The sequence below is a fragment of the Mobula birostris genome, chromosome X (genome assembly GCF_030028105.1).
Source record: "Mobula birostris isolate sMobBir1 chromosome X, sMobBir1.hap1, whole genome shotgun sequence".
Lineage (NCBI taxonomy): Eukaryota > Metazoa > Chordata > Chondrichthyes > Myliobatiformes > Myliobatidae > Mobula > Mobula birostris.
In genome coordinates this window covers 66,493,295-66,520,115 of record NC_092402.1, presented here as the reverse complement: position 1 = coordinate 66,520,115, position 26,821 = coordinate 66,493,295, and the positions used below count along the sequence as shown (strand labels likewise).

Below are 26,821 nucleotides of genomic sequence, written 5' to 3'. Positions count from 1 at the left end.
TGTATGAACAGTATGCAAGCCAAGCTTTTCACTGTTTCTTGGTACATGGGACTATATAATCAATACTTTTGTTGTGGATTTCCAGCACCTGCAAATTTTTGCTTTTCAATGTAAAAATGGTGTCAATGTTAATATAAGGATTGCTCACACTATTCATGCATTGAGGTTTGGTTCCCTTTTTCAGAAGGTTGCCTAAATTAATCCATCCCTTGCTTTCTGGTTCGAAGGTTCTGGAATATTTATCTAACCTGTGCTTCTCAGTCCCACCAGGTATTCCCTCCTACCTTCCCCAACAGCCTGCTACTGCATACCCATAGTATTAGATCACCTCAGAGCACAGAACATTTTGGAAGATGTTTCTCATGTTAAGGAAGATTCTGGACAGCACCACAGCATTTTCAGTTGCAGAAAGCGAACTGGATAGGGCAGATCTTGAGAGGTGAGACAAAGGGGACCAGAAGAAAGATCCCGGGGAGACATCAGGAGATGAAAGTGCAATTGGCAGAAGACCCTGAAGGCCCAAGCTTAGATGTTTCTCTACTGCAGGAATTCTTACCTTATCAGGGTTGCCCGTAAAGGGAGTTCATTAATGAATCGGAAAAAAAAATTACATGAATTCCTTTGAGATGTTGAGAATGTGAGAACATAGAAATAGTCAAGTACTCTTGACTATTTCCATTTGCAGTGCTGTACTGAGGTATGGAGAAGGAAATAGTCAAGAGTATTCCAGCATAGCCATTGGTGTTTCCAGGTCTGTCTTCTAAAAGTGGGATCCCTGCAGACCATAGTCCAAAACAGAAATATAGATGTTGAATACTACTGAAACTTAAGGCTCCAAATTACAGAGTCTCTCACTCTGAGAAACTAGGAGCTCAGCTTAAATAAGACTGGATGGTAGACTTCAAACTAAACGAGGCACAATTTGTGAACTCCCAGTTCATCTGTAGAATGCTAGGCATCCAAGGAACAGGAACAGCAGGATGAGGTCCCCTGCACATGCACGCAGCCCAGCTGCCCCTCGGAAGGTGAAGGAAGTAGCAGGAAGCAAACCGCGCAGCCAGCTGACTGAGATGGTGGGCAATATCATGACCCAGCTCAAAGTGCCATATGGATCAAAGAGCACTCGCCAAAGAATAGCAAATTGCCATTGGACTTTCTCCTCCCATAGAGAGAGAGAGCACTTTTACAGAGATTAACTTTATTTGTTACCTGTACATTGAAGCATACAGTGAAAGGTGTTCTTTTGCATCAATGATCAACACAGTCTGAGGACGTGCTGGGGGCAGACCACAAGTGTCGTCATGCTTCCAGTGCCAACACAGCATGCCCACAAAGTACTAGCCCTAACTGTTTGTCTTTGGGAGGAAACCAGAGCACCCAGGGAAAACCCGTACGGTCAAGGGGAGAATGTACAAACTCCTTATAGACAGTGGCGGGAATTAAACCACGATCACGTCTATGGTACCATGCCATGAAGAAAGGCTAGATTAGGTAAGGTATCTACTGCATGCCATGCACATCCAGAACAAACACAGAACCAGAAGTGAAAAATACACTGCACATTCTTTGAGTTTTAAGAGTAAGTTAAGTATTCATGAGTAATATTGAGTGCTATTTAATCCCGCGATTAAATAGCACTCAAGAGAACAATGTTGTTGTCGGTTGCAACACTGTTGCCACAATTCTCAGACCTACCCACCTTGCAACAGGGCACTGGACCATGGTGATTAATTCAGTTCAGACCAATCTAAGGGGAAAACGAACTACAAGCATTGGATTGATTGAGAGCATGCTCATTAGAAATAACAGATGGGTAAGCACTAGTCAAGCTGTTTATCAGGCATAATTTTGCATCATTTCAGCACTAAAGACTCCATACATCATCCCAAAAGGCCAATTATTTCCTACAAATCAGATATATAAAAATATAAATTTAATTTTACACTCATCAAGGTGAAAGGCAGCAGTACTAAGGAGAACTCCTTTATTCCCAGGTCAGGTGACGTGTAGATTAGACATACAATAAAGCTCCTCTATTCTCTGTTGTTATTACACCTCAGCCCCAGCCTCAAAGGGGCTTAATTTTCAATCTGACATTTTTCATTGCTGAACCCAAAAGTTAAATTTGGGCATTGGTGGGATCCTGTGCCTACCAGGAACTAGAGCTTAACATCTTCATTTCATTTGGTACATGCCAGGCATACATAGATTAAAATAGCATATACCCAGCCTGTGTTTTTCCAGCTTAGTAATTTTAATTAACATATGAGATCATCCAAATTTCTCTCATACAGATAGCAGATTGGAAAAAAACCTTTATTTTCCCTCTCAACATTTTGGGCAAGATTCACCAGTGAGGCCAATGCTTAATATCTCATGAAAAGAGAGTGGAAGAGCATTCCCAGCATCCTCTAATCTTGTGTGCAGCAAAGGTTTATAGACCCCCCGTGTCCAATCACCAGGTGATTCTACCTGTTCTCTGCTCTGTGAAGTTTGGGTGTGATCACAGTGGCTGAGCAGACACAGGACGTTTCAATGATCTCTCCCAGGTGGCAGAGTTTGTGATCCATTTTATTCGATCATACTCAGCCTGGAATGTGCTTAGAGTTCTAAGACCTAGTTAGGTCTCACCACACAGTAGATGTCAGTTTGGCAGAAGACTCATCACCAGGGATTGACTGATAGGCAACAGAATGCAGCTTGGAAGGCAGTGAGAAAACCCTTCTAGGTATTCCTTTCTGTCATCATGAGTGATTTCTGAGGTTATGGCAAGAAAAAAAAGATAAATCTCCCTCTTCTTCTGGGTCTCCCTTTATAGGGAAGGTACAGAGAGAGAGATGCTTTGATATTTATCTCAGATGCACTCAGGCAAGGTAGAACCTACATGAAGATCATCTATGGCAGAAGGCACTGTGTAATGCCTCTCACATCAGACAAGATGTGCCAGGGGACACAGCTTATGTGGTGTTTTTGTAATAAGGATGAGATTGCACAATGTAATGTAAAAATGCATTGTAAAGCATTTCCTACGCTTGTAAGCTGTGGATGTATGTTTTATATTCTAGAAACTCTTTTTCCTGAAACACACGTTACTCTTATGACAACCTGAACAAGCTGGACTTGTAGGATTGGCTTGAGAAATAAAGAACTTGGTAATCTTACAGATGATCTATCACTTGCTTGAAAGCAGCTCGATGTTACATGCCCATAAATTTTGTCAAATATGTAATTGATTTTTATTGAAATTTGAATTTCACAGAATTTTAATTATAAAATGCTGCTTTTTTCAGGATTCTGATTGAAAGTGGACTTTACCCAGAATTAAATACAATAATGACCATGATTGGGTTGCTTTGTGACACTCCCAAAATTTGGTCACGCTCTTCCAAAGTGACTCTCCCTTTGCACATCCAATGTCTTGGCCCTTGATTACTAATAACATTTTAAGCAGGACGTCTGTGCCCTGTTACAAAGTCATCAGGATAACCATTTGTTTGCACTGGATTTCAATGTAAATCAACCCTCACCCAGAATATTTAGAGTGCACCAAATGTTACACTTGGCAATCTGTTGGCATCACTGTGGGCCTTTGTACACTGTAAAAAGTTGACCAGTGGAATCAAAGAAGTGGTCTAGGAAAATGAGGTTATCTCAAACTGCACCCACAAAAAATGCTGGTGGAACACAGCAGGCCAGGCAGCGTCTATAGGAAGAGGTACAGTCGACATTTCGGGCTCTTATAGATGCTGCCTGGCCTGCTGGGTTCACCAGCATTTTTTGTGTGTGTTGCTTGAATTTCCAGCACCTGCAGATTTCCCCGTGTTTGCGTTATCTCAAACTGACTAGTTTGCCCCCCCTCGTTATAAGGATATCAAAGCCAATTAAAGTACCCTAACCATTATAGTGGTGCAAACAAGGTTATTGAGGAACTGAACCTGGCATCAGGTTTGTTAGATAAAAGAAAAAGGCTTGTAATGTTGCCGAAAGTGACAGTGAAACCTAAGGACTGGGAACATTTAGAAAGAGGATCATGAAACTGCTAAGAAAAACAATATGAGAGTAACTTAGCAAGAAACAAACAATATATATACTGTGAAAGCTTCTGTAAGATGGGTAAGAAGTAAAATATTAGCAATAGTTAATATAGATAACTGAAAGGTGAGAACGTACTTTGGCAAATAGGAAATGACAGAGAAATTTAACAAATACTGTGTGCCTGGAAGATGGTACAAAACACCTCCTGGAAATCAAGGAAATCAACAGGTCCAGAGTGAAAGAAATTAACCTTAGTAAATAATAAACATTAGAATAATTAATAGGATTAAAATATGATAAATCTTCAGGGTCCGATGACCCACGTCTCAAGGGTGAATGGAGTGCCAAAGGAAATAATGGATGTAGTGGCAGTCAACTTCCAAACTTCAGGAGATTTTAGAAGTCTCCAGGCTTAGGAGGAAACAGTTGTAACTCCACTGTTTAAGTAAGGAGGGAGAGAACACAGGGAGCCACAGGCCGGTAAGGCTGACTTTAGTAAATAAAATGTTGGTATCTATTGTTAAGAAAATCTTAACAGGGCACTTAGAAAATAATAGATTTATGAAAGGGAAAATCTTGTTTGAGTTCGTAACCATTTTAGAGGGAAATCAGAGGACAGATGGTTTGGTGATTCAGAAAAGATAGACATTTGTCTGAACTTTGTGATTTGAAGAAGCCCCAGCAGGGAACACTTGCACTTTATGTACTTGAAGAATTTGGTTTATAGATATTACTTGATAGTACAATGATAGCATTCAAGGAAAGTATAGTTCTTCCGAACTATTTCATGATTCCTTCAAATTGCAATCTTATAAGTCAATAAAACAATCAAATTTGTACAAGAAAAATTGTGTTTGGGTCTACTGAAATTACTAAAATGTTACTAACTTACAAGTTAGATATTATTTCTGCTATTCCTGGAAAATGGGTTGATATATTTTGCATAGAACCACTTCCAATGAAATAGATGATTAGATGGTCAGAATTCAAATCAATCTGATCTCATGTGTTCACCTCAAATTATTTGACTTCCCCAGTTCAAGACATCAATTTTACTTAAATATTTACATCACATCTGATTTTACCATTTTAGAACCCTTTGTAGTAACTGTATGTCATATGGGGGAAAGGGTCATTGATAAAACCCTTGTTCAACATAAAGCAACAATGCAGCATCTTCAATGTCTATAAGTGTTCTTCAATGGGAATATCTCAGCTTTTTTTTAATTGCATTTTGAAGCTTTAGAAAAGGTTTAACATACTGGGCCAAGATTTTACTCATAATTGCATAGGTATATCAAATAAAAGAATTCTGCACACAAAGTAGCTGAATACAATGTTTATTCCACTCATGGAAGAGACACATACAATTAATAAGCAACAACCTGTCTCCTTTAATCTTGGACTAAACATGGTATTCCACAACTTGAAATACAGTATCCCCTATATATGCCTTTTGAAATCAGAAGTAACATTAGCTTTCCCCAATGTTCTCACTCTCTCTTCTGAAGGTATTTCTCCAAGCTGGGACAGATGCCACAGATGCACTCTTATTCCTCATTCATGTGGTTATTTATGTGCAAGATCAGAAAGTTAGTGATTACAGGTTATTCAGTTGAAACCCTGGTCCTAAAGAACAAAGCACAGTAAGTGATACAGATTAACTTATCAAGAAGTGAATGATTCTGAAACAAATGGATAACTCAAGTACAAAACAGAGAAATAAGATTTAACTTGGGTCAAATAGTAAATGTTGGTCTTTTATTGTATTCGCTAATTGTATTTTTATTATTTTGTGGTTTCTGTTACTTATGAAAGTAGAATGGAGCCTTATAGATCAAAAAGGGCCAGGCTCAAATGCAGATCTGAGTTAGCTGATCTTTGTCAGTGCAGCAGTTGGGTTGCTAGATTTGATCTTAAGAAGTCGGCTGAAAAATACAATTGGAAGCAAAGCAAGTATCTGTAGTTAACAGTTTCTTTCCCCAGGCCAAAAGGCTTATACTCCCTGCAGCCTCCTAGGTCTCATCATGCATGAAGCACCAGTAGTGTTATACTGTTTACTTTTTAACTTGTGCTATAAATGCCCCTTTTGCTAAATGCCAATCTTCTGGAATATATTTTATTATTTGTTAATTTATTTGTGGCAATATTACTTTGTTATGTGTGAGTTGTATGTACTGTGTTGTGCACCTTGGTCCAGAGGAACGTTGTTTTGTTTGACAGTATATGTGGTTGAATGACAATGCACTTGAACTTGAGAGAGATCAAGTCATGATTTAATTGGATGGCTTGAGGGACTGAATGGCCTTCTCCTGTTTTTCTGAACATCGCATGATTACATGCACATCAACAAAGGACATGATTGATTTAGACTATGATGTTTCCATTCTTAAATAGGGTGCCAATATTCATTGTCCAAGCTCATACATAGTAAGCAAGATACCAGAGGGTGGGAAACATCATAAAAATTTTTTCCTCAACACGTAGTCATGTCTTTGGAAGGTGGAAAATACAAGAAAATATGGAGCAAAATTTATGCTGCTTCCATTAAGCCGATAATTTACCATTCATGGAGTCCTCCAGCTACTATATTACTTGATCACTGGAGTGAAGAGGGTTTTTTTTAATATAAGGTAGGAATTCTTCCAAACTCCTCAAAGGATAGGCAAGCAAGTTTTATGTCGACATTATTTTCAATTTACGCAGTAATTTTCCTCAGATTGTGCTGACACAGTGCCAAGTGACTGATTGGATTCATGCATGATGGCTAAAGGGTTAAAATGAACAATGGAAGTGGAATACAACGAGGTACAGGACTTTGGGTCTTAGTTTTGTGTACACAAGAAAATATATCAAGGGCCTCTGTAGAGATGAGACAGCTTCACACACAGACAAAAGTGTGCAAATAAACCCACTGGAAAGATACAAGGAAACCAAAAAAAAGGAAATCCGAAGTTTGAGTTATTCATTAACTGGATGGAGTGCATTTTATTGATCAGTGGTAATTTTCCAGTTGGTGACACTGGGCGAGGCTCTCTACACAGAAACACCAAGCTGCTTGCCAGCAGCAAGTGGTTAGTTAATGTTTCCCAAAAAAGACTGCCCTGTCTAAACAAAATAACAAAGTGGAGGTGTGCACCTGGAGATCAGTCTGATTTCACAAGTATAAAACAAGTACTTGTGCATGAACAAACTTAGTTAGAAGGATTGGCAAAGTATGGTGTGTGTATGTCGAGATAAAGAGAATTTAGTAAGACTACACATACACAGATGTACTCTGCAAATGCACATTTCTTTCTGCACGAGTTCATAATAGAAACAGTCAACTCCCTGTACTGGTTTATAAACTGTCTGCGATAGAATTGGATTCTGACCTGGATAGTGCAGAGAAAGATTCCTGCTCTCTTATTGTCTTAAATTTACAGAATGAATGAAAAACTAATCTAACATACTTAAGGACAAGTTCCCAGCTAGGCTACAGTGCAATCTGCAGGTTGCTCAAATTTGATTAGGATTAAAATTATTGAATATTAATTAAATTCCAAACACAATAAGATCAAGCGATAAATGATTACCTATAAAAATTATAAATAATATGGATATCCAAAGGTAGAAGAGTTGGTGAGAATGGGAAGCTAAAAGCCATCACAGCTCCCCATTTCTGTGGGAAATCACAGTGTTAGTGCTACATAAAATGCACTAAACCAAGACTTGAGAGCCAAGTGGTAGGGAAACTAAGATTAATAAATTTTACTATTGACAAGCATCATTTCAGAAAAGATCACTCCTTAAGATGAACTTTGCTGTGTTTTTAGAAAAATACACTTTCTGATGTGCTGCTTTTTGAATCTTTGATGCCACTGAAAATGCTCCTCATTCAGGCTACCTTCAACAATGACACCAAACTCAATGTTGTCACTTCATGATAAAGGAGATCTGAGGGGTACATTTTTCACAGAGTGTAGCTGATATCTAGAATGAGCTGCCTGAGGGGGGCGTGGAAACAGGAATAGTAACAACATTTAAGAGACATTTGGATATGCAGGGCATTGAGGGATATGGAACTTGCGCAGCTAAGTGACATTCGTATAGACACGGAGGGCTGAAGGACCTGTTTCCATGCTGTACAATTCTATGACTGTATGCTGTAGATAAAGACAAAATAGAAAGAATAAAAAAGGGAGGGGAAGAGAGTAAAAGGGACAAAGAAACAGGAGAAGAGAGAATAAAGGAGAACAGAAAGAAAGGAGAGTGATATACTGAGGAAAAATCAGTAGGGAGAGAGAGAACAAAGTTAAACAGATAGTAAAAATATAATGATGCACACAGGAAAATGAATCATAAAGAGACAAGACTGCAGGTGAGAGCAATACCAACTGACCCAATTCCTGCCAAGGTGGCTATAGAGATGCAAAACTCAGAAGAGTCAGAGAGACATTAGTTCCATTAAAACAAACTTAAATTAACAAAACATAAGATACTCCAATGATTATTAGAAATACTGCAACAACTCTATTAATATTGACTTTATCCCAAAAATTATATTACAATTCAGAAGTACAAAAATAAACTTTATAATAATTCCCCAAACTGGTTCGCTTTTAACCAAGATTACATTAACGACGCAATGTATTTAAAGTATACACATTCAGAGGGACAATTAAAAGTTATATATGTGACGTAGAAAAATATATTCTAGATGCATATTTACTGACACATAAAATAAATTCTATCCTTGGGGAGCAGAGTTCCCTTGTACAGAACAAGAGGTCCGCAATACCACTTAAAGCTGAAAAAATATGTAGGTACTCATGTGGATGAACCTGGTGTATCACAGATACACAAAGGTTGTCTTGCTACCCAGAACCTCCCTCCGACTAAGCCAGCCTGCTCCCACAACTCTTCATAAAGAGTGAAACTTCTCTTTGTCCAAGACTTTCTCTCCTAGGCTATAAAGAAACCTGCAGTACCAGTGGATGCCATTCTCTTGTGTGGCATTGCCATGCCTAAGATGGAAGGATGGCAGCAAATGAGTCAATGAGTGGAAGAGTCTAAGAGGTGCAAAGGCCAGGTGTGCCCAGTGATGTTTCTCGATCACAGCGTAACAAGATGTGAGTACGTTATTCACCAACAGCGTGCCGTGAGACGTCAGTGGTGCATACGCCCCAATGTTCTCTTTCACATAGACAGCTTTAATCCTAGATGAACGCAGCTGGTTTGAGCCAACCTCTTTCATGAGGACAAAGTGACCTATTTGCACTCTGCTAGCAAACATCGGCCGAAAATCCTCCATTCTGTCTGTATTATTATTGGAAACAAAGATGAGATGTGCCGCTGTGAGTTCTAGATGGTGTTGAGGTTCCTCAGTCTCTAGCACAGTGAAAGAGATTCTCATCTCCTCTTCTTTGTCCAGTAGAAGCAACACTTGACTGGGGACCAGCTTGCCAGCCGCATCCACTGTTAGCACTCGGTCCCCAGGATTCAGCTCTGACATAGCTCGGATCTGTCCATCTTCTAGTGTTACTGTGGCTTCAGAAGGGAAACAACCACCTGTTTTGGTGGCCATTGAATTATCTGCAGGAGAAAGAGCCAAGAATTAGATAACTAGCACTTAATTATGTATCTAAATTCCACAGCTTAAAGGAAGAAAGCACACTCTGTCAAACTATAATACTTAGCTTCAGCACTGTTGAGCTGCAGGAATGGGACACAGAACATGTCCTTCAGCCCATGATGTTGTGTTAACCTTTTAAGTTCTAAGGCTTCTCTCCCCTATAGACTTCAATTTATCTATCATCAATGTGCCTATCTGAGAGTCCCTTAAATATTTCTAATGTATCTGCCTCTACCACCACACCTTCCGTGCATCAGTTCTATGCACTGATTTCACTATGTAAAGCCTGCCCTTGAGAACACCCCCTATACTTTCCTCGAATCACCTTAAAATGATGCTTTCTTGTATTACCCATTTTCTCATCCTCCCTCGCTCCAAAGAGCAAAGCCATAGCTCTCTCAAACTTTCCTCATAAGACATACCCTCTCTCAGAGTATATCTGTTCCCAATTGACCCACTCAAATTCCTGCCTAATAGCATCATAATTCACCTTCCCCAGTTAAATACTTTCCCATATTGTTTGCTCCTATCCCTGAACAAGGCTATGGTAAAGGCAAGGGAGTTGCAGTCACCGTCTCTGAGCTAGATGAGCATAGGGGAAGGAAAAGTATCAGCCAAAGTCTTATTGATAAACATACTCTGGTAGCTCCTTCTGAAAGGGTTTTATGTATTAACCTCATCCCAGTGTGCTTCCTTTCACTATGAAAAAGCAACAATCATAATCACTTGCCTAGATTAAGTTAAAATAGGGCAGGTTTTAGAGGGTTGCCAATGCAGGTTTGCTTTCAGCAAGGTAAAATCAGAAATATCAAATAATTAATAGATTTAAAGAGAAAATATATTGTTCAGAGATACAGGACATTTGCAAGTGTTTGCAACCAATGGACTGAAAACATGATTTTTAACATCAGCATAGTCACATGATGCCAGCAACTAAATACACTGAATACACTGTGAACATCTTCATCACAAATTGAAGTTGCCTACAGAATGAAATCAGGTTATTTACTGAACAGGAACGAGCTTTAAGCCCCTGTGAATTAGGCTATTAAAGTTAAAATTAGACACTGAAGGATCATTTCCTGCTGTTTGGGTATTGAGTTATTGAGAACTTAAAATGTGACAAGAAACCTTCTACTGTTAAGGTTGAAAAATCCAGTTCAAATCTATAAACTGGATTGAAAAAGAGTTCTATTTATAATTGCAATTAAGGTCTATTTTGGTTTATATGGCAGCAGAATTTAGTATAGTATCTCAAAGATCTGAATGCAAGAGTTTCTGTAATACAAGCCTTTTGATAAATCAATCTTATACACTTGCCCCCCCCCCCCAAAAAAAAGCAAAGACCTTACTCCAAAACATGATTAGGATTCATAGCAACTAGTTTCTGTTTTTTAAATTCCCATGACTTTTTAAAATATATTTTTTTGTTTTCATGAAACCAGACTCGTAGCCAGACTGGAGGACAATCAGGGAGCACATTTGCCATTTTGTGAAGGTACTTCTCTCCAACAAATTACCTAAACCTACTAAATGGAGATACCTAGTACCTCACCTAAGGAGGCATTTTTCTCTCCCAAAGCTCAGTAAAGCAGTACTTCAATGACATAGGCATCAGGAACTAACCTGGTCAGCTACAAACATGGCTGTATTTTTACCCATTAAACTACTCAAACTGGTATTAGGGGAAAATAGCCTGCACCTTAAGACTGAAAGAGATTTTGCTTGTAATGGATCAAGTGAGAAAACTGCTGGAATGTCCAAGTATTAATCCACTAACAATGGAATTGCACTCCTTTACCCAATTCCTTGTCAATTAGGGAACATTCCACCCTGCAAATATGAATTACTTCTCTAAAGCCATTAAAGTATAGTAAAATCAAATGATTAAATTGTGGGCCATAGTGCAGATAATCAAGAATTAAGAATTAGAAGCTTCACAGGAGAAAATAAAAGCCAACATTCATGGGTTTTTGACAAATGTATAAACTTCACCTTCACCCGGTTCAGGATTTTGTAGCTTTCTCAGCCATTGCTTATATTTTATATAACGTCTATCCATCTCTCACGAATAAACAATACAGTTTAAGTTCAGATCTCCACGCAAATCTGTAATTATCACCAAACTTTTTAAGTTGCCCAACCTAATAGTATCACAATAACTTTGGTCTCTATATATTATCTTCAAAGCTACCCCTGGATTAGTGCCAGCTAACTGGATGACCCAGATTTTAGACTAAAATGTGAAAACTGGCAACCACATGCCACACAAGGTCGGATCAACCTACTGTTAAGTAACAATAAATCATCAGTTCTGAGAGCGGTCCTTTTAAGATGCTCAAATAATACAATCTTTTTCCAGCCCTTTCGATGTACGCATAATATACAATAACATCCCATTTCAGGTCATCGATGCTGTAATGTCAAACTGCAATTGTGTGCATGTTATAATCAGTCTGCACCTATTGCTGAACAATACCCACTACCAGTACAAAGTCTCACTTGGAAAACATAATGACTTTTGTCACAATCCTCAACTGTGACATTCTTGTGGAGTAAGATGCAAGAATGATCACGTACCATATCATTGCTAATGACAAGGACACAAAGTAGAATAAGCTGCACCTTACTGACCCATAAATGGAAGCAATTTCTACAATACATTCTATTTTAACTCTTCTGGCTTGTGCTATTGTTTGACCTTCAATTATATCACTGCCTTGCAACTAATTTTGGGTACTGAATATTTCCTGTAATCGATAATGCTAAGAACTCGGTGAACCTGCATCAATGGGATCACAAATCGCTTTAATATTCTTCATTGGACATCACACACAACAGCTCTCATATCATTTTACTACAGAAACCTACAAAGAACTAAAAGGATTTTCTGCTTTTATCACTGGTAGAAAGTTCCAAAACCACAATTTTGCATTCTTAATAGTAAAGTAGGTGATTTGAATCCATTGTGTTTTATTAGCTGGTGATATTCGAGCATTGCTGCTCTTTCTGACTCTCTGCATTTCTCTTCCCTACTCTCCTCTCCTCAGAGCACAAACCTTTGTTCCATAACTGCCCACAACCCTTTAATACCTTAGTGATTGCTTCCCCACATTGATCCATGAGTATTGGCAGGCTATATGACTATAAGAGGATAGTTTGAAATGTTTTAACTCCGGCAACTGTGCAAAGGCCAATTTGGGTCACCAGAGAACAGTCAGGATTGCCAAATGCCTGAGGCTAGAGGTCTAGGCCAAAATACAATCCTCATCATTGCTGAAGCTAAAATGAAGTAACCTGGATAGAATGGGATTAAACCCAGGATGAGCTTGATCAGTACAAAACAGCAGTGGATGACTATGTTCACTTAACATCAAGCCATCGTCAACAAGCAATGTGCTGGAGAAACTCAGCGGGTCAAGCAACATTTGTGGGAAGAAAGGAATTGTCACCATTTTAGGTCGAAACCTGAATCGGGGCAGATGCTGCTAAATCCTCTGTTTTCCCAGCAGATTGTTTGTTTGTGGAGTACTAGCCAGAATCCCGGACAATTGATTCAAAGACACACATTCAATTTCCTACCTGAACACTAGGGAATTTAAATACAATAAAATAAATCTGGAAATAAATAAAATAATCTCAGAAATGGTAACCACAAAGTTGTCAGATTGTTATATAATGAATAAAACAGCTGGGTCTCTATTGCACATCAGGGAAGGAAATTGGCATCTTTACCTAGTCCACCTGTGTGATTCCAGGCTCACAAATTCAATTGATTCTTAACCCCCAAATCAGCTCAGTGGCAATGAGGCAGCATCTATAGAAAAGAGTACAGTCGACGTTTCAGGTCGAGACCCTTCAGCAGGACTGCCTGGCCTGCTGAGCTCCTCCAGCATTTTCCAGCATCTGCAGATTTTCTCTTGTTTGTGATTAGAAAAAAGTGATGTCTCCTTATTGTATCATTCTTGGGGCCTTTGTAATTGCATGGGTTAAGATTAGTAGCAATCTCAATAGCACTACCTCGATCATAATGCAACAGTCAAACACAAACAACACCTGCATGTGTGTACATTTGGAGGCCGAGCTCTAAGTCATCACCATTCATTCATTGAAGCTTAAAAGAGGATGAGCGTTACACCCAAGATCTGCTACCAACCTGACCCTGATGTCTGCACCACTCCCCCACAATAAGTGTTTGCAGCCAAATCCTGGAAAACATGAACCACATCCCATATCTCAGGAGCCACTTCTCAGCAAAGGCAGGTGAAAATGATGAAATTGATCACAGCCTTAAATGTGCCAGCAAAGCCTTTGGCTGACTGAGGAAAGGGTGCTTTAAGTTACTTCTCATAGTCTACTAGGCAGCAGTGATCCCATCCTCTTCTCATCTTCTGAGATGGACAACATACGGCAAGTATCCCTAAGCAATAGAGAGATACCAACAACTCTAGTTCCACAATATCCTCCAAATCTAGTAAGCAAATAAGTGAATAACATTAATGTCCTGTCCCAGAACAATGTCCCTAATATTGAGGCTTTAATTGCCTGCATACCAGATACCAGGTCCCCTCTATTTTGAACTCTGTCAAGGGAAGAGATTACTAGATGAATAGATTCAAAGATTTTTTTCCTTGAAAAAATGCACATCCCTATCAATTCCTGGGAATCCCCAGCCCATGATCACTCAAAGTTGAGAAAGAACATTTGAGATAAACCCATGCCTTGGAAGCCCAGTGGAAACGGTGAAGGGATGCACCACTTCCTATACCACCCACTCGCTCATTCTGTCAGGCATTTCCTGCCTCATCTCTGATGGGGTCCACACTGACCTCAGTAATCACGTCATACCTACAGAATTAGAGTAGAAGCAAGTCATCCTCAATCTCAAGAGAACGTCTAAAATATATACATACAATCTACAAACAGTGCTTTGCTAAGCTTGACTGTATTAAAAGTACACTTTAGAAAACTCCAAGAAATTTAATGACGTTGAAACTGCAGTGATTGAAATATGCATACTATGTCTGTTTTAAATATGGAACAATAATTACAGATTTTGTCTTTCCAAATATGAATGGAGAGATGCTCTGTGGTGGGGTGGTGGTGGAAAAAGTTACATTAACTTGTATTAGATTAGGACGAATTACTGGCATGTAGGAAGCTGATAATGGTCACATTAGTGACAGGACCAATAAGAGGTGCAGAGTTCCTTAAACAGCATAATTAATGTGGGGCTGCATGGTGGTCTAATGGTTAGCGCAATGCTTTACAGTACCAGCGACCTGGGTTCAATTCCCGCCATCATTGGTAAGGAATTTGTACGTTCTCCCCGTGACCACATGGGTTTCCTCCCACAGTCCAAAGACATACCAGTTGATAGATTAATTGATCATTGTAAATTGTCCTGTGATTAGGCCAGGGTTAAATTGTGGGATTGCTGGGCAGCACAGCTATGTCAGGATGCTGTTCATTGACTATAGCTCAGCATTTAACACCATCATTCCCAAAATCCTGATCGATAAGTTAAAGAATCTGAGCCTCTGTACCTCTCTAACCAGAAGAGCACAATCTGTGTGGATTGGTGATAACATCCCCTCCTTGCTGATGATCCACAGGGGTGTGTGCTTAGCCCACTGCTTTACTCTGTCTATACCCATGACTGTGGCTAGCTATAGCTGAAATACCTTCTATAAAAAATTTGCTGATGACCCAACCATTGTTGGAAGAATTTCAGATGGAAGAGAGTGGGGGAGAGGGTGGGGGAAGAGGGGGGGATATTTCAAGTTCCTGGGTGTCAAGGTCTCTGAGGATCTAACCTGGTCCCAACATATCGACGTAGCTATAAAGAAGACAAGACAGCGGCTATATTTCATTAGGAGTTTGAAGAGATTTGGTTTGTCAACTAAAACACTCAAAAACTTCTATAGATAGACTGCGGACAGCATTCTGACAGGCTGCATCACTGGGCGTGGGGGCGGGGTTGCTACTGCACAGGACTGAAAGAAACTACAGAAAGTTGTAAAATTAGTCACCTCCATCTCGGGTATGAGCCTCCTCAGAAAGGCGATGTCTATCATTAAGGACCCCCATCACCCAGGGCATGCCCTCTTCTCACTGTTACCATCAGGTAGGAGATACAGAAGCCTGAAGGCACACACTCAGTGATTCAGGAACAGCTTCTTCCCCTCTGCCATCTGATTCTTAAATGGGCATTGAACCCATGAACGCGACCTCACTTTCTAAAAAAAAATTATTTGTTTGGAACTATTTTTAATTTATTTAATATACACACATATATACTTACACATATACTTACTGTAATTGATCTACTTATTTACTTACTTTTTCCTTTCTATATTGTCATGTATTGCATTGAACTGCTGCTGCTAAGTTAACACATTTCACAACAGATGCCGGTGATAATAAAGCTGATTTGGATCATGAGGACAAGCTTGAGAACAGGCTGCCTGATCACTTCCGAGATGAGATATGACTTCTGTCAGAGTGCCAGGTATGGTTCAAAATAAAGATAGAGTAACAACAAAAAAAGATAAAAACAGTTGGAGTTTTTTTTAAAGAAGCTTGAAATCCATCCTTATAATGTATAATGTCATTTGAACTCTCCAATTAGGTTACAGCCTTGTAATCACTCCCTACAGTCAGTTATTATATTGCAGCACTTGTCTGAAAAAAAGATTAAAGTTTAAACAAAATGGAGCAGGAACATCTGGCACAGATTGAATATTAAACACATTTATGACTTGTGTTGTGGTCAAACAAACTTTTTTTTGGAAGGTGGGGCTTAGGAAACAAAAGGTTGATGTTCTGGAGCATGCTGATATTAAGGGAGAGGAGGTGTTGGAGTTGTTAAAATACATTGGGACAGATAAGTCCCTGGGGCCTGATGGAATATTCCCCAGGCTGCTCCACGAGGCGAGAGAAGAGATTGCTGAGCCTCTGGCTAGGATCTTTATGTCCTCGTTGTCCACGGGAATGGTACCGGAGGATTGGAGGGAGGCAAATGTTGTCCCCTTGTTCAAAAAAGGTAGTAGGGATAGTCCTGGTAATTATAGACCAGTGAGCCTTACGTCTGTGGTGGGTAAGCTGATAGGATCTCTGGATATTTAGAGAATCATGGTCTGATCATGGACAGTCAGCATGGCTTTGTGAAGGGCAGATCGTGTTTAACAAGCCTGATAGAGTTCTTTGAGGAGGTGACCAGGCATATAGATGAGGGTAGTGCAGTGGATGTGATCTATATAGATTTTAGTAAGGCATTTGACAAGGTTCCACACGGTAGGCTTATTCAGAAAGTCAGAAGGCATGGGATCCAGGGAAGTTTGGCCAGGTGGATTCAGAATTGGCTTGCCTGCAGAAGGCAGAGGGTTGTGGTGGAGGGAGTACATTCAGATTGGAGGATTGTGACTAGTGGTGTCCCACAAGGATCTGTACTGGGACCTCTACTTTTCGTGATTTTCATTAACGACCTGGATGTGGGGGTAGATGGGTGGGTTGGCAAGTTTGCAGACGACACAAAGGTTGGTGGTGTTGCAGATAGTGTAGAGGATTGTGGAAGATTGCTGAGAGACATTGATAGGATGCGGAAGTGGGCTGAGAAGTGGCAGATGGAGTTCAACCCGGAGAAGTGTGAGGTGGTACACTTTGGAAGGACAAACTCCAAGGCAAAGTACAAAGTAAATGGCAGGATACTTGGTAGTGTGGAGGAGCAGAGGGATCTCGGGGTACATGTCCACAGATCCCTGAAAGTTGCCTCACAGGTGGATAGGGTAGTTAAGAAAGCTTACGGGGTGTTAGCTTTCATAAGTCGAGGGATAGAGTTTAAGAGTCGCGATGTAATGATGCAGCTCTATAAAACTCTGGTTAGGCCACACTTGGAGTATTATGTCCAGTTCTAGTCACCTCGCTATAGGAAGGATGTGGAAGCATTGGAAAGGGTACAGAGGAGATTTACCAGGATGCTGCCTGGTTTAGAGAGTATGCATTATGATCAGAGATTAAAGGAGCTAGGGCTTTACTCTTTGGAGAGAAGGAGGATGAGAGGAGACATGATAGAGATGTACAAGATAATAAGAGGAATAGATAGAGTGGATATCCAGCGCCTCTTCCCCAGGGCACCACTGCTCAATACAAGAGGACATGGCTTTAAGGTAAGGGGTGGGAAGTTCAAGGGGGATATTAGAGGAAGGTTTTTTACTCAGAGAGTAGTTGGTACGTGGAATGCACTGCCTGAGTCAGTGGTGGAGGCAGATACACTCGTGAAATTTAAGAGATTACTGGACAGGCATATGGAGGAATTTAAGGTGGGGTTTTATATGGGAGGCAGGGTTTGAGGGTTGGCACAACATTGTGGGCCAAAGGGCCTGTACTGTGCTGTACTATTCTATGTTCTATTATTACTCTAACTAGTATCAGCTAAATGAACAGAAAATAGGTATCAAGATTACAGCTTTCCTGACCTGCATCATCCTGAATAGAGCATTTATTCACTAGACTTTCAAGGAAGCATCTAATACATCAATGAAAAAGGTTATGTTAAAGCTGAGAGTCAACAAATGGTCTTTCAATCGAATCTGACAGGGACCAACTACTATTTTCTGCCTCCATCACGATGTAGCCTACATTTTCTTTTTTGATAATGGTCTTTTAATTGTTTTTTTAAGATTTCATGCAGTTTGGCAAGAGATCAAACTAGTAAGCACCAAGGACTACACAGAGTTCTCCAAAGGCTCAGTATTCCCATTGAGCAGCTGTGCTAAGATTCAGGCGTCAATTTGTACTGAAATGTCTAATCTTGTTTAGAGTAGTCAGAAGAGGTTGGTGGGAGGGCAGGACACAACCAGTTACATGACGGCAAACAGGAACTTGGTTGTGGCGCTTCCTATGTTCAACTTGCTTGAGTGAAATATATATAAATAATGATTACTTGAGTAAAGGAGTGCACTATGTAATGCAAATCTTTTTTAAAAGGAGAGAAGATTGGCAGAGAGAATAAAAAGGCTGCATTACACAAATACAACCTTGCAGTTGAGAGAGGTGTAAAACCAAGCAGGGTACAGTATACGGTTTGTGTAATTTAGCATGTCTGAGTGAGTTAGTTCTGTCTCTGCAATCTGAGTAGTTTAGTGTCCCCAGTGGATACCAGCAGGAGGCTAGTTAAACATTATCAGTATTTATCTGCTGACTGCTGCCCAAAGCCTGGGGAAGGTAATAAGGTTCAAACCACTAAAACTTTGAGCAATCTTTCCAATGAATCCTACTTTAATCTCTCAGCGGATTGTGCACCTGTCCCTACAGCCAAAATACACTACAGTAAAATATGTTCCAGTTTATAGGGATAAATAAAATCCCACATTCTGTAAGTGTACATGGGTGCCTGTGCATAATATAGAAATAAGTATTTATCTGGATTTGTGACTAAAGCAGATGGAATTCCGATCCTAAAAGATAGAATTATTTTTTAACGTTTCAAAGCATGTCAACATATTAGAAAATCAAAACAATGGCAGGAATCTAGCTCCATTTTCAGAAGGCATTGTTTAATACCCACAATATACATTTAGACATCTGTCTATCAAAGCAAAATCACCAAACGTCCCACTGAATCGGATTTGGGCTCTTAATCTGCCTCTCTGTGACCCCCTTGGACCCAAAAAGGCTTTTGGAACTCCAGCGTCTGCAGAATTCCTTGTGTCTGCACATGCCCTTACACTTCCTCCCTCACCACCATTCAGGGCCCCAGAAAGTCCTTCCAGGTGAGGCGACACTTCACCTGTGAGTTGGCTGGGGTGATATACTGCATCCGGTGCTCCCGATGCGGCCTTTTATATATTGCTGAGACCCGACGCAGACTGGGAGATTGTTTTGCTGAATGCCTGCGCTCTGTCCGCCAGAGAAAGCGGAATCTCCCAGTGGCCACACATTTTGGTTCCGCGTCTTATTCCCATTCTGATATGTCTATCCACGGCCTCCTCTGCTGTAGAGATGAAGCCACACTCAGGTTAGAGTAACAACACCTTATATTCCATCTGGGTAGCCTCCAACCTGATGGCATGAACACTGACTTCTCTAATTTCCGTTAATGCGCCGCCTCCCGCCTCGTACCCCATCTGTTACTTATTTATATATACAGATTCTTTTTCTCTCTCTCCTTTTTCTCCCTCTGTTCCTCTCACTATACTCCTTACCCATCCTCTGGGTTCCCCCCCCCCTTTTCTTTCTCCCTGGGCCTCCTGTCCCATGATCCTCTCACATCCCTTTTGCCAATCAATTGCCCAGCTCTTGGCTCCATCTCTCCCCCTCCTGTCTTCTCCTATCATTTTGGATCTCCCCCTCCCCCTCCCACTTTCAAATCTCTTACTAACTCTTCCTTCAGTTAGTCCTGACGAAGGGTCTCGGCCTGAAACGTCAACTGTACCTCTTCCTAGAGATGTTGCCTGGCCTGCTGTGTTCACCAGCAAATTGACGCGTGTTGCTTGAATTTCCAGCATCTGCAGAATTCCTCGTGTTTACATTTTGGAATTCCTCCTAGCAGCAGTCTATTTGTGGTTCTTCTATCCATACTTTCAACATGGATCACATACCTAGGCTTACATTTCTTTTTGACCATTGTTCACATTCACAGTATTTCCTAAAGCACAATAACCAATGAAGTCAGTCACCACTACCATGTAGGCAAACACAGCAGCCAATGTATACACAGCAAGAACCCATAATTTGAAAATTAAACAAATTGACCACACAATTTAATTAGGTAAGGTTGGTGCTAAGATAGAAGTGGCGATTTCATCAAAATTCCTCCCCACTGTTCCTTACCTATCAAAATTCCTGTCCTTACCTATCACCCCATGAGCCTTCACATCCAGCACATTATTCTCTGCAATTTAGCCATCTTTAACAGGACCCTATCACCAAACACATCTTTACCTCCCCTCCACTCTCTTCTTTCTATAGGGATTGCTCTCTCCATGAGTCCCTTGTCCATTCGTCCCTCCCCACTGATCTCCCTCCTGGCACTTATCCCTGCAAGCGACAGAAATGCTACACCTACCACAACACCACCCCCCTCTCCTCCCTTCGCCCTGTCTGCAAAAGGGGGATTTTCTCGTGGTCAGCTATTTTAATTATACTCCCCATTCTGACATGTCAGTCCATGGCATGAACATTGATTTCTCCAACTTTCAGTAATTTCTCCCCCTTCTCTCCTTTTCCATTCCCTATTCTGGCTCCCTCTTAATCCTTCTTTTCTCCTCACCTGCTTATCACCTCCCTCTGGAGCTCCTCCTCCTTTCCCATCAGATTCTTCTTCTTCAACCTATAGCTTTTCCAGAGTTTAACCCGGCCAAATGTGAAAAGTTGCTCCTTAGTAGGTCAAATGTAAAGAGACAGGACACTGTTAAAGGCAAGATTCTTAATAGTTGAGAATTTTAATAGATTCTTAATGATGAGCAGAGGGATCTTGAGGTTCAAGTTCATAACTCCCTGCAGGTTGACAGGGTGGTTAAGAAGGAATGTGGAATGCTTGCCTTTATTAACTGAGTCACTGAGTCACTGAGTTCAAAAGTCAGGAGGTTATGTTTCACCTTTATAAAACTCTAGTTAGGCTGCATCTGGAGCTCTGCATACAGGAAGGATGTTGAGGCTTTGGAGAGGGTGCAGAAGAGGTTTACCAGGATTCTGCCTAGTTTAGAGGGCAGGTGCTATCACAAGAGGCTGGACAAACTTGGGTTGTTTTCTCTGGAGCGGTGGAAGCTGAGGGGAGATCTGATAAGATTATGAGAGGCAGAGATAGAGTAGACAGACAAGTACCTTTTTACCCCCAGAGATGAATTGTCTAATACCAGAGGGCATGCATTTAAGGTGAGAGGGGGTAATTTCAAAGGAAATGTAGGGGCAAGTTTTATACCCAAAGAGTGGTGGGCGTTTGGAATGCGCTGCTTAAGGTGGTGGCTTCTTAATTCTTCTTTTCCAGTCCTGATGAAGGGTCTGGGCCCCAAAATTTGACTGTTTACTTCCCTCCATTGATGTTGTCTAACCTGCTGAAGACCTCCAGCATTTTGAGTGTGCGACTTAAAGCCATGATATTCTACCATCTACCCAAGGGACAAAAATACTTAGTTTGAGGTGAAAACAATTGTTTTCTTTAAACCAAATTAAAATCAACTTAAAATTAGATTCAGTAACATTCCTGGGGTAGGAATTCAGCAGAGAAATTCAGATGAACGCAAGAACCAATTCATTAAAAATAACACACCCAGCAATTTTTACCTTAAGCTTTGAAAGATGAATGGTGGAGGAGTAATGATCAATGTTCTCATCATGTTCTCTCTGAGTATGCAGCTAAGCAGACTTAGGCCTAGCCAGTACTCAGATGGGAGACCACCATTAAAATTGTAGGTGCAGTTAGCAGTCTAGCTGCCTGGGAAACAAATGATCCAACAAGCAGACTGAAGTAAATATGGATCTGAATCATATTGGATAGGATTGAAAATTGTGCTGTAGAGTCATAGGAGAGGGAGATAGCCAGAAGAATGACTGTACAAATCTAAAATGCTTCATTTACTTCAGCATTCAAAATTACACAAATATAGAATATTTTCAAGTGACCTGGCTACGAACTAACAACTCTCACACATGAAAAGGCAAATGGCTCAGTACAGGGATGGCAAGTGAACAGGAATATCACCGGACCACAAACTATAGAATCGATTATAAGACATAGGAGCAGAAGTAGGCCATTCAGCCCATCCAGTCTGCTCCCTTAGTCACTGCTTCGAACCCTAATTTAGTGGGTTTTTTGAAGGAACCTTGCTGTCAGCGTCTATCCATTTCGTAAGAACATCAGACAGAAGCAGGAGCTGCCCATTCGGCTCCTCATACCCTCTCTGCCATTCAGTGAGATCATTGCCAATTATTTGCAAATTTATTGATTTCATTCTTAAATATATTCAATTTCTGAGCCTCTACAGCCTTCTGAGGTAGAAAGTCCCAAAGACTCATTACTCTCAGAGTGACAACATTTCTTTTCCTCTCTGTTCTGAATGACCGACCCTTACTTTGAGACTGACCTCTGCTTCTTGACACTCCAGTCAGGAGAAACATCATTCCTGCATTGCCCCTGTCAAGGCCGCCCTATATTCTCACCTCTTTCCTGCTTTCCAGAGCCACTGCCTTGCTTTCAGGACCAACAGGAATTATGAAATGAATTCATTGTTCTGGCAGGACATTTCATCACTTTGGAAATGGATTTAAGAGACATCACAAACAATTAACACTGTTCTGAATACTGGGGAGTGTTGCCAAAAAAGGGTTGCATACATATATGATGAAGGGGAGTTGCAAAGTCCATCCAGGAGAGCCAAGAAGCATAACCAACCTTCTGAAAGTGTATTCATGAGGAAACTGCCTTATGCAAAAGATATTCCTGACAAAAAGTTGATAGGGAGATAGTTGTAAAGTCTTGAGCCCTACACTGCAGGTATTGTATGTGGCACAGGAAGTTGAACCACTGGCTCACGATGTCAGAGATCCGGGTTCAATCCTGACCTCTAGTGTGGAGCCTGCACATTCTCCTGGTAACCACTTGGGTTTCCTCTGGGTCCTCTGGTTTCCTCCCAAAGCTCAAAAAAATGCATGGTATTTTATGTTACATGTATCAGCAGAGTCACCTTGCAAGGATACTGAATGCAGATTCCTGAAAGAGTGGAGTAAGGGGGAGGAATTTAACTTTTCACTGAGAGTACGAACACGGTGGTACTTTTAGTTTGTAGATGAGCATAAATTAGTAGACCAAGCCCAACACAGACAGATTCAAACACCACATCACCAAATGGTTACTTTAATCAATTAGGAGTGTTCAACAGTCCTGATGAAGGGTCTTGATCTGAAATGTTGACTGTTTATTCCCCTCCAGAGATGCTCCCTGACTTGTTGAGTTCCTCCAGCATTTTGTGTGTGTTGCCTGAAAAGTTATGGCAGGTTTATCCTCAAAACTCAGTGGTTAGAAATGCCAGAAGAACTTCTACTGGATAAAAGTGGTTCCATGTTCAACAGAATAGAAATGAGTACAAAACAAAGACATCTAACCATAGTGATATAGCACCAATCACCTTCACAAATGAGGTACACTGCAATCAACACTTACTGCCTGAGCTTACTAGTCCATCATTGTCTTCACTAATGTCTTTAACCTCTGAAAAACACAAGTACCAGCTTGGCTATTGACTTTTGAGGGAACTTGTTGAGAAACTCAAGGTGGGGTGACTGAAATCCCATTTTGGGTCAATCAACTTGAAGTCTTGTGTGCTAATTTTTGTCAATGTAGAAGAAATGTGTGCTTTGGAGCATTTCAAATTACTAAAACTCTTTTCTATGAGAGAACCAATAGTCTTGTTAACATCAACGTAGTGTAAAACCTTGTGAGAAAATAGGGTAGGGCATTGCATTACTTTTGATATCATGTGGATACCAGAAAATTGCACCAAGAAAATCCTTACAACAGCTGCTATTAATTTCCATTGAAATGTGTGCAAGATCTGTTAAGGCCATGTTAATGTTGCCTACTTCTAAGGCATTGTGCAGATGGACTTTCAGAATATTGTGTATTAACTTTGATTTCGACCCTTGTAGCAGTGGACCAGGACCTCAAAAACATAATTAATCTTGAGTGCAGAATATTCTAGAACCATTTAATTTGTTGAAGAATTACATTGATAGACTTTAAAGTGTCATGAAGTGTGTTCACTGCCACATTTTCCAATTAATTCAGGCGTGTATTTTACAGCCATAAAGAGGACAAAGGTGTGTGCTTGAAAGCAGTTAAAATTAGGCCACTTGGGGATTATCAGGCTCTGTAAGATAGTTACATGCATATCATTTAGGAACTTAAAAATGTGTACACCTTTACTCAAAAGGTAATAAGTTGAAAAAATGTATTAAACTATGAAGATACCTGAGATACATTTCCTTAAGGAAATGTGTTAATTAGACAGACATTGAATCTGAAACTTAGTGGATAAACTCTACAAGTAAAAAAAAAACACTTTAGCGAACTTGGAAGGTACAATAGTCATGTCAGTTCCTTACATTAACTTAAATTTTGATGTGCAGATTAGTTTGATCTGAATGCATACCAGCACTCTGTACCTACTTAAATGTGATTAATAATTCTTCTCCCACTTGTTAAATTTAAACTAAGCAAAGCCTTGTTAACCAGGATCACATTTGATAGATAACTTATTACAAAGCTAACTAAAAACTCTTACATTTCCATTTTCTTTCAAAAACAAAATCATGGAAGTAGCAGGTAACAAAGATAGTCTGCCCAATATTACAAATATCACAAAAACTAACAAGTGAAAATTATGAATTACATTTACCACCATTGGGTAGATTTTCCTCTTGTAGTAAGAACAGATATTTTGAAATATTTGGCAAGGTTCCTCAAAATGAATTCTAGTTTTCTTTGCTGGAGTAAAAATATATCAAAATCTCACACACTGTGAAATCTCAATAGTTTAATTAAAAACACGCTGATATTTTCTGAACTCCACTCAATTCTCAAAGCTAAGTAATTTGAGAAGTCAAAATTCAAAGTAAATTTATTATCAAAGTACATATTTGTAACCACATACAACCCTGAGATTCATTTTCTTGTGAGTAGACTCAATATATCCATAATGGAATAACAACTATAATCAATGACTGTCCACACCAACTTGGGCATTCATCCTGTGTTTAAAAGACAACAAAACACAAATACAAAAAGAAAGAAATAATAATACTAAATCAGTAAGCAATAAATATCAAGAACATGAGATGACGAGTCCTTGAAAGTCCATGGGCTGTGGGAGCATTTCAATGATGGGGCAAGTGAAGTTGAGTGAGGTTATCCCCTTTAGTTCAAGGGGCTGATGGTGACCATCAAGAGTAAATTGATTAGGAATTGGTGAGGGAGGGAGAAAGGGGGCAGAAGAGTTTTGACATCACTAAACTATCATTGATTTTCCTCTCCCTAACCCCAAAGTTCTGAAATCAATTATGTCACCACCAAAAACTCCTCATTGACTTTTATTATTTTATATCATAAAATGTTATAGCTAAATGTAAATGAGACATGAATAATTAAATATGTCAAATGAGAAGTATTACAAATGGCTCTTTATAACCTTTTCATTAAAAAGAGTGCTCCAAAATAACATTAACAAGAGAAAATCTGCAGATGCTGGAAACCCAAGCAACACACACAAAATGCTGGAGCTTCTATGGAAAAAAGTTCAGTCGACATTTTGGGCCAAGCCCTTTCACTTACATTTTGTGTGTGTTCCAAAATAACATTCTTTGGCACATTAGTTACCCACTTACAGTGCCTTGTAAAAGTATTCTGTCCCCAACCTTTGTTCATATAAATGACTATTACTACCACGGATTTTGATCAATTTAACTGAGAATTTTTATTTGTGAATCACATAAGCATGAAAAACTAAAAAAAAACCAAAAACTGAAACGTCAGCAGTTCAAAAGTATTCATCCTCTTTTGCTCAGTACTTGGTTGAACTATCTCTCGCAGCTTTTACAGCCAGTAGTCTTTTTGGATAAGTCTCTATTAGCTTTGCACAACTTGATGGTGCAAGATTTGCCTATTCCTCCTTGCAAAATTGCTCAAGCTGTGTGGGGTTGGTTGAGGAGCAGTGGTGGACAGCAATCTTGAGGTCTTGCCAGAGTTATTCAACTTAAGGTCAGGACCCTGAATAGGCCACTCAAGGACATAAATTTTCTTCACTTGAACCCACTCCATGATTGCTCTGGCAGTGTGTTTTGTGCCGTTGTCCCGCTGAAAGACAAACTTCCTCCCTAGTTTAAGCTTTCTAGTAGAGGCAAGCAGGTTTTATCCAGGATCTCTCTGTATCTAGAAGCATTCATCTTTCCATCAAATCTGACCAGATTTCCAGTCCCTGCAGCTGAAAAGCATCCCCATAGCATGATGCTACCTCCACCATACTTTACAGTAGGGATGGTGTTACCTGGCTGGTGCACAGTGTTAGATTTACGACTTACATACTGCTTAGTGTTGAGGCCAAAAAGTTCCACTTTAGTTTCATCTGACCACAAGATCTTCTTCCACATCTTTACAGTATCTTCTAAGTGATGCTTGAC

General features: G+C 40.0%; 1 protein-coding gene across 2 annotated transcripts in view; it reads right to left on the bottom strand.

Annotated features, from left to right (window-relative positions):
• Positions 1-5,424: 5,424 nt before the first annotated feature.
• Positions 5,425-26,821, bottom strand: part of LOC140191953 (sonic hedgehog protein-like) — a 174,992-nt gene continuing 153,595 nt past the window's right edge. For both annotated transcript variants that reach the window (XM_072249877.1, XM_072249876.1), the window contains exon 3: positions 5,425-9,609. In XM_072249877.1, the coding sequence (XP_072105978.1) occupies positions 8,939-9,609 (671 nt within the window). In that variant the 3' untranslated portion in view covers positions 5,425-8,938. The remainder of the gene's footprint in view (positions 9,610-26,821) is intronic.